The 14,697-nt window shown below is 40.9% G+C and overlaps 1 protein-coding gene across 2 annotated transcripts in view; it reads left to right on the top strand.

The window, feature by feature from the left end:
• The first annotated feature begins 193 nt into the window (after positions 1 to 193).
• Positions 194 to 14,697, top strand: part of tmem192 (transmembrane protein 192) — a 28,605-nt gene continuing 14,101 nt past the window's right edge. Inside the window, exons 1-3 of one of the 2 annotated variants that reach the window (XM_052044617.1) lie at positions 195 to 368; positions 11,882 to 12,031; positions 13,223 to 13,475. In XM_052044617.1, coding sequence (XP_051900577.1) covers positions 336 to 368; positions 11,882 to 12,031; positions 13,223 to 13,475 — 436 coding nt within the window. In that variant the 5' untranslated portion in view covers positions 195 to 335. Of the gene's footprint in view, positions 369 to 11,881; positions 12,032 to 13,222; positions 13,476 to 14,697 lie in introns of both variants that reach the window. The other variant, XM_052044627.1, reaches the window with a different exon arrangement.

Raw genomic sequence — 14,697 nt, 5'->3', positions numbered from 1 at the left:
ACCCCCCCTCCCCCCCCTCCCCCCCTCCCCCCCCTCTCTCCCCTCCCCCCCTCCCCCCCTCTCCCCCCTCTCTCCCCTCCCCCCCCTCCCCCCCTCTCTCCCCTCCCCCTCCTCCCCCCCTCCGCTTACGCCACCCCCCGATCCCGCGCGGCCGTTGGAAGTTCAGCGCGAGCCGCGGGCGGAGCTTTAAAGGCGGAAGCTGGAAGCGCTGCGGTTGGGAGGTCGGGCCGAGGTTGTGAGCGGACAGGGGGAGGAGTTGCCGCGCAGTCTCTCGCAGTTTATCTGTTTCACATCTCTGCCGCTCTCTGTTGTGTTTTCCGCCTCTACCGCTGAAGATGAGCTCAGAGGTGGGGCAGCAGCAGCAGGAGGTAAGTCAGCCGGGGGGAAGGGAAAGGTGTTTGGGGGGCGGGGGGGTTGCTGCTCTCCGGGTGATGACGGTGACAAACCTGTCAATCACAGAGGCGCCGTGGCGCCGGCTCGGCCGGTGGTTCTGTACTTGCAGCTGCAAGGGTGGTCTCCGGAGTGCAAGTCGTGCTCTGCACCCACCCGCAGCTGGGGCTGTTTTCTTTTAGTCAAATGGCATTGAAATATATTTTCTTTGAGTTGAGTGGCCGGAGTTTTAAGTATTTAAATCATTTCTGCTGTGTAGCGGAAATCGCGTTTTTGTTTAATTGGGTGGAGATATTTCCAATTAAACAAATCCAAATTTGGAATGTGATCGATTACGTTTGATTTTTAAATATAACAGTGTAATGGTAGATACGGCCGACGTTTATTGGAAATGGTGGTTTACTAGCTTTGCATAAGATTATTAATTAAAAACTGATAAGAAATAGAGAAATGGGTAGCTATGTGGGAGGGAAGGTTTAGATCCTATAGAACATGGAACTGTACAGCACAGAACAGGCCCTTTGGCCCACAGTGTTGTGCTGACATGGCTAATTTCTCCTACCTACAGAATGCCCATATCCCTGCATTTTCCTCTCATTCATGTGCCCATCCTAGTCCCACTTAAAAGCTCCCAATGAATTTGCCTCCATCATCCTATCAGGCAACGCATTCCAGGCATCCACCAATCTCTGAGTAAAAAAACTTAACTCATGTCTCTTCTGAACCTACCCCCTCTCACCTTAATGCCCTGGGGCCATTACAAGGCACAGTTAAAAGTCTGTGGGTGTGGACTGTGTACAGCCCAGATTGGGGAAGTTTACATCCCCTCAGACATCAGTAAACCAGCTGGGATTTTATAACAATCCAGTGAATGTGTGGTCACCATGGGTCACACGGTGGCAACAGCAGGTAGTGTTGCTGCCTCTAAGCTCCAGAGCGCCAAATTCGATCCTGGCCTCAGGTGCTGTCTGTGCCGAGTTTGCATGTTCTCCCTCTGATGCTGTGGGCCTTCCCCCTCAGGTGCTCCTGTTTCCTCCCACATCGCGAAGACATGGGGGACTGGCCCCTGCAAATTAACCCCTAGTGTAGGCAAACGGCAAAAAGAATCAAAATGGGAGTGGAGGGGCTGGAGTCGGGCCAAGGGGGAATAAGGGGAAATGGAACTGATGGAATTGCTCTGCTGGGAGCTGGCATTTACTTGATGGGCCAAATGGCCTTCTCTGTTGAAGCACATACAAATGGAAGCAGGAGTAGGCCACTTGGCCCCTCAAGCCTACCCCACCATTCAAAACAATCATGGTTGATCTGCCCCAGGCCTCAACTCATCTTTTGGGCCAGTTGCCCATAGCCCTCAATTACCCAATCTCTCAAAAAACTTACTTACCCCCTCTTTTAAATAGCCCCAGTGATCTGGCACCTGCAATCCTCCAGTTTAGAGACGGCAAAGTACCATTACACGTGACAGTTTTTTTTAACTTCATGAAGTCACTTGGAGCAGGATAAGATGTTGGCACAACATTGTGGGCCGAAGGGCCTGTACTGTGCTGTAGTGTTCTATGACACTGACACACACAAATATACACACACGGAGAAATTAGCAGATCAACGTGATAGGGAGGTTTTCTTATGGGCTAAGAAAAAGGGAGGTTGGTTGAAAGGACCTTTTTAGAATAGTCAAATGAGAACCCATCCCTTCACAACATTGCGCATCTACATGTCATTTTCAGCTGCTGTTGAAGTTCTTATTCATGTGATGGGTTAAGAATGGAGGTAAAAGTAGAGCTGGTTGTTGTCAGGTTTAATGTGGAGCCAAGTTGTTCTCTTAACCCTATTGAGGGCCAGCAAGAAGGTGAGAAGTAGATGTGGGCCCAGGATGAACCCACAAGAAAGTGAAGGTAAGCAATGGTAGGTGATTTGACTGAACAAATAAAACTCACATCAAGTGAGGGCAGTCAGCTGTGCAAGATGATGGGGTGAGGTGTTAGAGGATGGTATATCAAAAGCTGCAAACTGGTTTTCATGGAGAATGGTTTGCCACAGTTGCAGAAGATGTGCTTCTTTGCTGTGCCAAGGACATAAACCTGACTGGAGTGAATTGTGGTAAGTTGAGTAAAGTCTAAGGAGGGGATGTGTTCAAAGATGGATGGTAGTTTGCTTGGAGGTTTGCTTTATTTTGAGTAACAGGGTGATGATAGATTTGAAAGGCAGGTGAGTAATACCAGAGGTAAATAAACTTTGTTGGAGATTTGGTTTGATGGAAGAGAAGTAGCAAGGCTATCTGAGCCTTTGGTGGTAAAGTAAAGCACGAGTTTCTTGCACAATTTTGGTTAGGAGAGAAGTAAATAAGAAGGTAGTTTCTTCTAAATATCCTTGCATTCCATGAGGAAAGCTGAGGTTGATTCCTTCCATTCTTTGCTTTCAGTGAAATGGGTCCTGGATCTTGAAGCAACAGAGACGTTGACAGTACGAAAGAATCCATGCATATAATCAGTCATCAGCATTCTATGCACAATTTTGGTTCCCTTAGGAAAGGATTATAAAGAGATTCAGTGGCCTAATTTAGGTCATGATGGGGTTGTCCAATTATGAACAGCTTAGAAGAATGAGGGGTGATCTTAATGAAGTATACAAGATTCTAAGAGGGCATAATAGAGTAGATGTTGAGGGGTTTCCACTAGTGGGAGAGTATTGAATGAGAGGATGTAGTTACAAAATAAAGGGGTGATTATTTAAAACTTGGATGTGTAGGGATTTCTTCTAACAGAGGGCGTTGAATCTCTGGAATTCTCTACGCCAGAGGGTTGTGATGGTTGGTTCACTGGAGATATTTAAAGAGGAGATAGATAAATGTTTGAAAGATTGAGGCATTCAGGGCTGTGGTCAACTAGCACAGAAGAGGAATTGAAGCCTGGGGCAGATCAGACATGATCATATCAAATTACTGGGCAAGTTGGTCTAGTCCTGCTCCTATTTCCTTTTTCTTGTATTCAAGCCACAGGTTTTTTGTTGGCCTTCAACCTTATGATATCCCTAGAGCTATTCCTTTTCCTTCAAAGCATGGTGGAGCTTCCAACCCAAGAATGCTTGCATTTGTGGTTAATTAGATCTTTGATCTCCTGGTCATTCTCATCAAACCAGTCCTGGTGTTTTCTAATATGGAAGCTGAGTCTCTTTACATATGCTATTTTGTGGTGGACCATAGGGCAATGCAGGTAAAGTGGACACCAGTGTTGAATGTGAATTAACAGGTTGTCTGTGAGACATTCTCGAAGTGGACCTATTGTTGACAGATCCTTAGGAGCTTCAGTATTAATTTTTGTAATGGCAGCATTTCTGTTGTCACATTTTTGGGGGATGATGGTAATTTAGATGGTGGTCATTCCAATTGTCATTGAGGTTTATCATGGCATCAATGAATTGTGGTTCCTTGCTTGGATAATGATTACCTAATAGGTGCCAATGCCTGAAAAAAGGAATCATAGGACAGAAATGTACTCTTTTGGCCCATCTTGCCATACCAAACATGTTACCTATCTACACTAATCCCATTTGCTTGCATTAGGCCCTTATCCCTTTATGCCATTCCTTTCAGTCTTCTATGTTCCAGTGAGAATAAATCCAGCCTATCCAATCTTTCCTTCTAATTGCAGCTCCCCCTTCCAGGCAATATCCTGGTGAATATCTTCTGCACTCTCTCTATTGCTACTACATTCTTTCTGTAGTGTGGTGACCAAAACTATACACCATACTCTAAGTGCTGTCTAACCAATGTTTTGTTCAACTGCAACATGACATCCCAACTCTTGTACTCAATGCCTCAGCCTATGAAGGCGAGCAAGCAAAATACCTTCTCCACTACCCTATCCACCTGTGTTGCTACTTTCAGGACATTATGGACGTGCACCCAAGGTCCATCGGTACATCAATGCTCCCGAGGTCCCAGACATTTACTCAATAGAAATAACATTTCCTCTTTCCATCTCCCCCCACCCCACCCCCACCCCCCACCCCCATTTCCCCTCTCTGCCCTGCCCCTCTTGAGAATTAGGCTTCCCAAAATGCATTATCTCATACTAAAAAGAATTAAATTCAATCTGCCACTGCTCCACCCAGCTGTCCTGCTGATCTATGTCCCTCTGTGTCCGTAGACAACTGTCTTTGCTATGACTCCACCAATTTTCATGTTGTCTGCAAACTTGCTAATCAGACCACCTACATACATTCTCATGCAAGTTACTCGTATATATTACAAACAGTAAAGGTCTCAGCACTGCAACTGTGGAAAACCATTTGTTAGAAACTCCTGGTCAGAAAGACACTTATTCACCACTATCCTCTATTTCCTATCTCCAAGCCAATTTTGATCCAGTTTGCCAACGTGCCTTGGATTCTTTCTGCCTTAATCTTCTGGACTACTCCACCATGCGAGACCTTGTCAAAGACCTTAATGAAGTCTATGTAAATCGCATCTACTGTTTTGCCTTCACCAATGTTCTTAGTTGACTCCTCAAAAATAAAACTCAATCAGATTCTGAAACATGATCTCCCCTGCACAAAACCATGTTGACTCTTTTTAATCAGTCCCATGATATCTTGTGCTTTGTCTCTACCGAACAGTGTGTTTGCTGTGACACAGCTGTTCTCCTAGAACTTGGTCAGGAGGAGGATCCCACTGGAGTTAGGTTTCCCTACTCCCTCCTTGCCAATCACACCTTATTGGAAGATTATATTTTCCCAGGATTTATTTAAGTTTGGAGTAGAAGTCCTCCTTGACCTTGTCCATAAACTTCCCAGGAGGAGGTGTATGTGCTGTTGACTGGATGGGTGTATGGATGTTTCTCTGACTGAACTTGTAACAAGTGGTTTTTCATAGGGATTGATGCTGGTTCCAGGTTAGAGTAAGTTGAAGTGTTGTGTGACATTCACTTATTCGATGGGGGTAATTGCTGAAACTCCAGACTAATTCATTCTTATTGGTGAAGCCCATCCCATGAAGATGGTGTTTCTCTTCTGGTTTGCTCTTCCAGAGTGTACCCACACTTTGTTCTTTGAAATGCCCATCACTTGTTTTAATCTCACTCAGGCAGTGATGTTAATGGCAAAGCATCAGAGTTCCTGGGCTATAGTAGCAGAGCAATGCTTGCAAACTCCATCTAAGCAAGGGGGAAGAATTCAAGGTTGCTCTCCCTCTTGGAAAAAGTGGAACATACCAAATTATGCAAATCACTAGTCTAAAAGTGAATTTGTCACATTAATGATGAGTCACCCTTTGCAGGGGATGAAAACAGTTAATTTCAGTTGGGCTCCTTGTCAACCACAGATGCATTTGACTGTGTCTGGTGTTGATCATGGTTTGTGAATCAGGAAAAATTCAAAAATACAGTCTACTAATTGTTACCTTGATCTAGAAGTGTCTGTTGAACTACAGCTATTACTAGTTGTCATTGAACTCAGATTCCAGTCACCTTGCCATCTTCAGTATTACAGGTATTTCTGACCTTGAGACAAGAATTGTGGGCAATATGGGACAGCAAGTAGTAGGCAAAGAATTAAAATTTGAGCACAAGGACATCTGGGCTATGAAGTGGGCCAATGACGATCCAGATTTGTTTGCTATCATGGTTTTACCCGAAACTTGAAGACTAAGGAACAAATTCGAACATCTGGGTGTATATTCAGTTGTGGAACATGAAATGAGCTGAGTTATTGGTGGCATTCAAAACCAATCAATAAATTTCTGAATATTAGAAGGATATGGGGATAGGGCACAAAACGGGTGTTGAGGTAGAAGATCAGCCATGTTGATTGTCCTTCTCCTGCTCTGGTTTCTTATTTGATTATGCACAGCCCTGTAAAATGGAGAAGGAATATTGCTAATTTTATCCAATAACACTTGTGCAAGCGATAGCACTCATTACCTATTCTAATCTGCCACTCTGTCCTTTTCTTCGATGTGCCATGATGTAATCAATTCAAAATTCTTTTCTCTGTGGGTTTGTGATTATTTGTATATTAAACACTAGTTCCATATAATCTAGATCCAAATGTAATGTTTTGTTTTGACAATCTACATTTTCTCCAGTCCTCCAGCTTCAACTAATACTGCTGATCAGTTACATTAGATCTTTGTGTAAATTGAGTTTGTGCTGATTACATCTAAGCTGATACAGGATTGTTTCCAATTGGCTTCTGTCCCACAGGGTGGGTGAGAGTCGGTAAAAATCTCCATGGTTTCCATTGAGCAAAACTTGCATGCTAACCAATAATTTGAAACTTATTTCATCTGTGTATTAGGTTATAAAAATAAAAAAAAAGGTACACAGAGGGATGCTGAGAACATTTTTGGTTGGTGACTTTTGTCAAAACTGAAAAATGTTACAAGTAGCAGCTTTTAACTGGGAGCTGAGGAATGGGGAAGAGAAAAAGAAAATGGTGATTGGGTGGAAGGCAGGGGGCAGTAGAATCATTGATAGTGATATGAAAGTGGTAGCCTGGCAGTAACATTTTGAAGTTTTCATGAAAAGGGAAATGGCAGTAAATGAGTCAAAAGACAAAAGGAAATCCTATCAGATGGAAGAGAAAACCTACTTCAAGGTGACCTGAAAGAAGAGAAAATTAATTAAATTAAAATTAATGCAAAGACAAACTATCTGCAGATGCTGGAGATCAGAAATCTGAAAGAAAAATGCATAAGATTTGTTGTGCCAGGTAATGTTCCACATTTAATTGAATAACCATTCCCTGCAGTAGCTTTTCAAATCTTTTCACATAGGGGTACTATACAATGAACACAATTCAGAAGCTCTTGTGCAGCACTAGTAAAATGTTGTCCAGTTCTGTTGTAAAATACTGCAGTGATTTTTCTGTTGATGCCAAATTTAGTTGCTCTGCATTGTTATCCATAACATAAAGCTAGCTCTGATTATTTAAAAATAGATCTTTATTATCACTAATGCAATGATTGATAGAATATAGGAATTTAATCCACAAAGCACATTTGTTTGATTAAAAACACCATAGTAATGAAAAGTAGAAAATACTATCAGGTCAGCATCAGTGAAGAAAGAAGCAGTTGATATTTCAGGTCAAGGACACCACAAAAACAGGCCCAAAGCCCACAACATCCATGCTGATCTTTTTCCTCATTTAGCCTAATCCCTTTGCTCATTGTGGCCAGAAAGTTCTATTTTAACTTCATCAGTCCACAGGACTTGTTTCCAAAATGCATCAGGCTTGTTTAGATGTTCCTTTGCAAAGTTCTGACACTGAATTTTGTGGTGAGGATGCAGGAAAGTTTGGAGAAAAAAGGGTGCAGAATTTCATGAAAAGAACACCTCTCCAGCTGTTAAGCATGGGGGTGTATCGATCATGCTTCGGGCTTGTGTTCCAGCCAGTGGCATGGGGAACATTTCACTGGTAGAGGGAAGAATGAATTCGGTTAAATACCAGCAAATTCTGGAAGCAAACATCACACTGTCTGTGGGGGGTAAAAAAAGCTAAAGATGAAAAGAGGATGGTTTCTACAACAGGATAACAATCCTAAACACCTCAAAATCCACAATGCACTACCTCAAGAGGCACAAGCTGAAGGTTTTGCCATGGCCCTCACAGTCCCCTGACCTAAACATCATCGAAAATCTGTGGATAGACCTCAAAAGAGCAGTGCATGCAAGACGGCCCAAGAATCTCACAGAACTAGAAGCCTTTTGCAAGGAAGAATGGGTGAAAATCCCCCAAATAAGAATTGAAAGACTCTTAGCTGGCTACAGAATGTGTTTACAAGCTGTAATACTTGCCAAAGGGAATGTTGCTAAGTACTGACCATGCAGGGTGCCCAAACTTTTGCTTTGGGCCCTTTTTTTTGTTTTGAAACTATAAAAGATGGAAATAAAGAAGTAATCTTGCTTAAAATATTAAAGAAATGTGTCATCTTTAACTTTATGCCTTTTGGAAATCAGGTCATCTTTTACTTGCTTTGTTATTCACAGTAACTGAAATTTTGACTGGGGTGCCCAAACTTTTCCATGCCACTGTATGTCCATGAGAAAAAGGTTCTGACTATCTGCACTGTCTAAGTCTCTCATAATCTTGTATACATGTATCAGGTTATTCCTCGGCCTCCTTTGCTCCAGGGAAAACAAACCCAGCCTCTCCGATCTCTCCCCATAAGTAAAGTCATCCAATCTAGGCAACATCCTGGTGAATCTCCTTCACACTCTCTCCAGTGCGGTCACATCCTTTGTATAGTGAGGTGACTGGAACTGAACCCAATATTCCATGTGCAGCCTCAACAGTGTATTGTAAAGTTGCAATGTATTATCTCAACTCTAAGTCCTGACCTGTGAAGGCAAGCATGCTGTATGCCACCTTTACCACCCTATGGGCCTGTGCTACCACTTTTAGGAAACTATGAACTTGGAGAGCTATAGGTGCCTTTGTTCAACAGCATTCTTTAGAGCCATATCATTTGCTGCATATACTCTACCCCTATTTGACTTTGCAAATACATCACCTCGCACTTGTTGAGATTAAGTTCCATATGCCAAATCTCCACCCATCTTTACAACTGATCGATATCCTGCCCTAGTCTTGGACAATGTTTCTCAACATCTACACCACCACCACAGACTTGCTAATCATACCTCCTACATTCGCATCCAAGTCATTAATATCCATCACAAACAGCAAAAGTCCCAGCACTAATGCCTGTACTATGCACCATGAGTCTCCGATTTCTGATCAGAAAAGCATCCTTCCACCACTATCCTCTGCCCCCTATTGCCAAGCCATTCTTGGATCCAATTAGCCAGTTTGCCCTGGATCCCATGTACCTTAATCTTTTGGTTCTGTCTGCCATGCAGTACCCTCTCAAATGCCTTGCTAAAGTCCATATAGACAACATCTACTGTCCTGCCTTCATCAATCTCTTTTGTTACCTTTTCAAAAAAAAACTCAAATTTGTGAGACAGAATTTTACCCTCTTAAAGCCATGCTGATTATCCCTAATCGGTCCAAATAAACATCATGCCCCTTACAATTTTCTCCAATAATTTCCCTGATAGCCTACAGTTACCTGGCTTATCCCTGCTGCCCTTCCTAAATAAAGGATTAATACTAACTATCCTCCAGTCTTCTGGTACCTCATCTGTGGCTAACGGAGATGCAAAAACTTGTCAGACTTCAGCCATCTCCACTCTTGTGTGTTCCAAGACATAATATATATATTGTAATACCTTCACCTTATTAATACCTACATGATCCAGACAGTCAACATATCCTTCCCTGAGCTCACTATCCTCCACAATCACCTTCTTTGTGACTAGAGGCCTGACATTTTGATTTAGGACCTCACCCATATCCTCTGGCTCCACACGTAGATTACCCCTTTGGTCCCTAAGGAGACTCGCTCTTTCCCTAGCTACCCTCTTGCTCCTAATAGTCTTTTAGAATGACTTTGGATTCTTAATCTTACCTGCCAAGATATTCATGGCCTCTTTTTGCCCTCCAATGTACTTTGGGGACTATAGGTGTCTTGGTTCATCAGCATTCCTTGGTGCCCTACCATTTGCTCTATATATCCTTCTTCCCTAAGTACTCTCCTACATCCTCTAAATTCCTCAAGGGACTCACTCAATTGTAGTTGCCTATACCTGTCATATGCTATTTTTTTCCCCTGCTTGATCAAGCCTTCAATATCCTTTGTCATTAAAGGTTCCCTAATCATGTTGCCTATTCCTTTCATTCTTACTGGAACATTCTGTCCTTAAACTCTTGCTAACTCTCTTTTAAAAGACTCCTACTTGCCAACTGTTATTTTACCTGCAAGCATCTGATCCTAATCTACCTTTGCCTAGTCTTTGCCAGCCTTTCCCAAATTTAGGATTTTAACTTGAGGCTCATCCCTTTCCATAACCAACAGAATTATGATCACTTTTTTCAAAGTGTTTATTAACTGACATTTCCACCACCTGCGTGGTTTCATTTCCTCAGATGAGGTCAGGTACAGCCCCTTCTCTGATAGGAATTTCTACATTTTGTCTCAAAAAAACTTAGATGCACTTAACAAACTCCACCCTATCTAAGGCAATTCTAGTCAATGTTGGGAAAGTTTAAAATCTCCCACTACTATAACCCTATTGCTTTTACACCATTCTTCAATTTACTGATATATTTGTTGCTTTAAATTTCTACTGGCTATTGGGATACTTATAGTAGGAGTTACACTAAGCAATTTTTTTTTCTTTCTTTTCCCCCCCCCCCCCCCCCCCCATCCTATTCCTAAGTTCTACCCATTTGGTTTATACTGGGAAGAAGTTAAACATTTTTCCTGCACATGCTGAATCAGAAAACGTACCAGAAACTTATGGTTTCATTGGACGATCCATCCAGGGTATTCTCTCACCATACTCCAGTGATAAACTGGAAAAAGTGTCCCAATAAGGTTGTGTTATATGTCAGAACATCTGCTCCAAAATGCCTTTTCAGTAGCCTCGTCTACATGTAATAAAACACAAGATGTTCTGGTAATACTATATTATTAACATTTATACTTCTACCATACAGTTACATCAATTTAGACAAGCATCATGTGGGTGAAGCATTTGGCTAAAGTGAGTTGCCAGTGGGGGGTGGCAAGGAAGATTGAAAGCCGCTAATTTTAAAATAAGTGAAATATAAACGTAAGCTTTTTGAGAATTCTGCTTGAAAGATTTTGTCAATCCTTAGTTTCTGCAAGAAAAATTAGCTCTGAGTTAGAAAACAAAAAGTGAAGGGCTGATTTGAATACATTTTCTTTAGTTGAGAATTTTAATCAATTTATAGAAAACTTATTTTTCCTCTGCAGATTTTCTGCAGTTTTCCAAATAAGTGTTTTAAAACAAACTAGAAACTTGGTTTGAAGTAAAGTTTTACATGGATGGTATTAAATCTTTATTAAGGAGTTTTTGTGAGTTTTGGTTTTATGCAATTCTGATTATATTTTGTTCCTTGATTTGTGATGAAGGCTGAGTATTTGTTCTGCGTCTGTAATATGTTCACCAGAATAATTTACTATGTAATTTATCCTACTGCTCCATTTCCTTGTCAATTGTTCTTCTGTTTTCTTAAACTCTGCAATGGAAGCACAACACTTTTTTGTTTTTGAGATCTTAATTTGCACTGTTATTGTCAAAATACTTGTATGTTTCTTCACATTGCTTCCGAAAGGAATGCATACCATGATCAGATGTGAATTCCGAGATTTGTTCGCTCCCACGATGCACCTTTATTCCTTTAATCTTGACTGTAGAACGGTTTGAAGTGGATTGGCAGGATGTGAAGTTTTTATTGCTGAAAGTTTCCTTTGTGCAGTAAGATAAAAAGCTGAAAATTACAGACTAACGGTTCTACACTAATTAGTGTGACTCACATTGGTAAACATCGTGCGGATAGTGTTAGGTAAAGGATTTGTTTGGGTGTTTCAGATTCTTCATGCATTTTTTTCCCCCCCCAGAACTCTTCCATTGATGTGACTCAAAGTGTGGAAGAGGATCCACCAATAGACCATCCCCTCTTGTATACTGATGCTTTGGTTGGTGATGTGAGACCTTATTTTAAAGGTGTGCCAACAGTATGTTGGGGAATTCTGTTAATATTTCTGCATGTGAGTGTTGGATTTCCTATATATGGAGATTATTTGAGTTGTATTAGAAAACCATTTTAAGATGTGTAATATTTTAATAGCTACTTAGTATGAGATTTCTAAAATACTTTTTGGTTTTTAAATGGGATAGGTTGTGGACCATATCACAGATTTTTGTTAAATATATTCTATTGCATTCAATTTTCCACTGAAAATAGTATTTACAAAACTGAAAAGAATGTCAGCAACAGAAATTATCTTTCAGGTCCTTGTTGCTGTAGTAATCATTTTGCAATTGTAACGATACTTTGGAAATTTTTCTTCAAAAGCATATTTGACAAAATTCCCCACCCTGGGGTGCTTCATTACCAACTTGATATTTTTAAAAAATCTATAACCACATTCTACTTCAAGTTTAAAATGTACAAAAGATTGTTTTGATACTTTAAAAAAATCAAATCTCTAATGGAGGTCTTAAAACCTGTGCAATTTCTTGAAATCTCAATTGTAATATTAAAATTACTGTAAACTAGTTCAGATTTGTATATTGCATTTGAAAAGTCAAACTAGTGGTTGAAAAACTGCTACAGAGTCTTTCATTGTGACTAATCAGTGGTTGTCACTAAAATGGCAGCAGACATTCATAGCAGGAATGTGCCTGAAGTGATTGGTTGTTAGTCACTTTGTGACCTTGCACCCATTATGTCTCACTTTAACAGTGCTTCTCAACTATTTTCGTCAGCATGACTCAATTTAAATACTTTTTTTGTGTATGACTCCCAAAATGATGCTGGTAGTAAATCAGTTGCCCTGTTGGGTGGGGAGTGGGGAACAAAAAAATTACATTGTCAAATGTCTTTGCGACCCCTTAATTGGATCATGACCCAAGACTGGGAAACCCTGCTCAGCAGTATATTTCAGGTGTAGAAGAAAAAAGATGTGTTTTAAATATTGATGAAAGCATTCACATTTTTAAAGGAAAACAGAAACCCTGAGACTCTGTAAAAGTAAATAACTGGCATATTTCCTATAAATCAAGTCTAAGGCCACATAATGCATGATATACTTTGCATCTAAAACCTTTTATATGCATGAACACACTCCATTATGAGGGATTTAATGCTAATGTGGATTCATTGATTTATAATAAACTGGCATTGCTGATGAGTTCATTTTTTAAAAAAATAATTAGTGTATCTTTTTTTGTTCTAGGTTGCTTTTGTGGCTCTGGCATTTTCTTTGGGTTTTTTATGTGTAACATCATCTGACAATTGTAGCAATGTCCTTGGGTCTTTCAAACCTGTGACTGTTATAATAATTACAAAAGTAGTCCTTTGGACCCTGCATGCTGTCTTTGAATATTACTTGCAAGCTCAGCACTCCAAAGTCAGAAACAGAGGCTATCTGGCACTATACCGTTCCATAAGGCATTTGAAACACCTGCCACTTTTCATTCATTCTACGGGTGAGCAAAATTTACTTTTAATTGTACAAACAAGTTTTAACCAACATTAATGAAAATATAAGAATGTGATATCATGGATAAGGGGCACCATCTTGTGGACTGTTATACAGATCAGAAAGACAAATGTTTGGTTCTGGTCTGGGAATGCGGACAGTGGAAAGTGGTAGTTCACATTTGACTGCCAACTAAGCACAACCTGGCAATGTAGACAGACTGAACTGTGTTGCAGCCAGTAACTTCTTAAATATTTGGTATATTCTAGCCAATTATGAAAATAACTACCTCCAGCAACATGTGCTAAATTTCTACATCAATACAATTGCATGTACAGGTCCTCCCCTAGTTGCAAATGCCTGACAAAGGGACACCCTGTATGTGCAATCAAGAATTTGGGAGGCCAGCCAATTTGCTTGCTGTTTTGGGGCTGTAGACGTCTTCTACCAGGTGGGAATCTCATGGGCTTTCTCTTCCCTCCTCTTTCCCACCCACCCACCCCCGCCAAGCTGCAACAATGGGGGGACTGAATCAAGCTGGGCAGACTCGCTCGCCGGCCCACCCACCCACCGAGTCAGTGAGGCCAGTTGGCAGCTGCTCTTTCTGCGCCTGCTCCGTTCCTCTTTTTTTTTGTTACTTGTTCACTTTTGACTTGTGAACAGTTGGGGTTACGAAAAGTTCTGAGGAATGGAATCTTGTCATAAACTGGGAACAGCCTGTATGTACTTGAAGATTATGCTACAATATAAATTGGATGGTTAATAAAATAGTGGGTGCTTCAATGGTATTGCAGACCCATAATACAAAGAACTATGAAAACAATATCCAGGTCTTTTTGTAACACTAACATGTGACCAAATATATATTAATTGCAATTTTGTACTGCATATTTTTAAACAATGTTTAATAGTTGATTCGTGCGGACCTGTAATTAACAATCACTGATGTTGCATGGTTTCCAGAAAAAATTGCTATAGTATACCGTACATTGGTGTTAGTTTATTATTGTCACTTGTACCGAGGTACAGTGAAAAACTTGTCTTGCATACCATTCGTACACATCAATTCATTACACAGTGCATTGAGGTAGTACAGGGTAAAAACAATAACAGAATAAAGAGTAAAGTGTCACAGCTAGAGAGAAAGTGCAGTGCAGGTAGACAATAAGGTGCAAAGTCATAACAAGGTAGATTGTGAGGTCAAGAGTCCATCTCCTTGTTTAAGGGAA

The sequence above is a fragment of the Pristis pectinata genome, chromosome 2, assembly GCF_009764475.1.
Source record: "Pristis pectinata isolate sPriPec2 chromosome 2, sPriPec2.1.pri, whole genome shotgun sequence".
Taxonomy (NCBI): domain Eukaryota; kingdom Metazoa; phylum Chordata; class Chondrichthyes; order Rhinopristiformes; family Pristidae; genus Pristis; species Pristis pectinata.
Note: the sequence above shows the minus strand (reverse complement) of the source record. Positions and strands in the feature narration are given on the sequence as shown.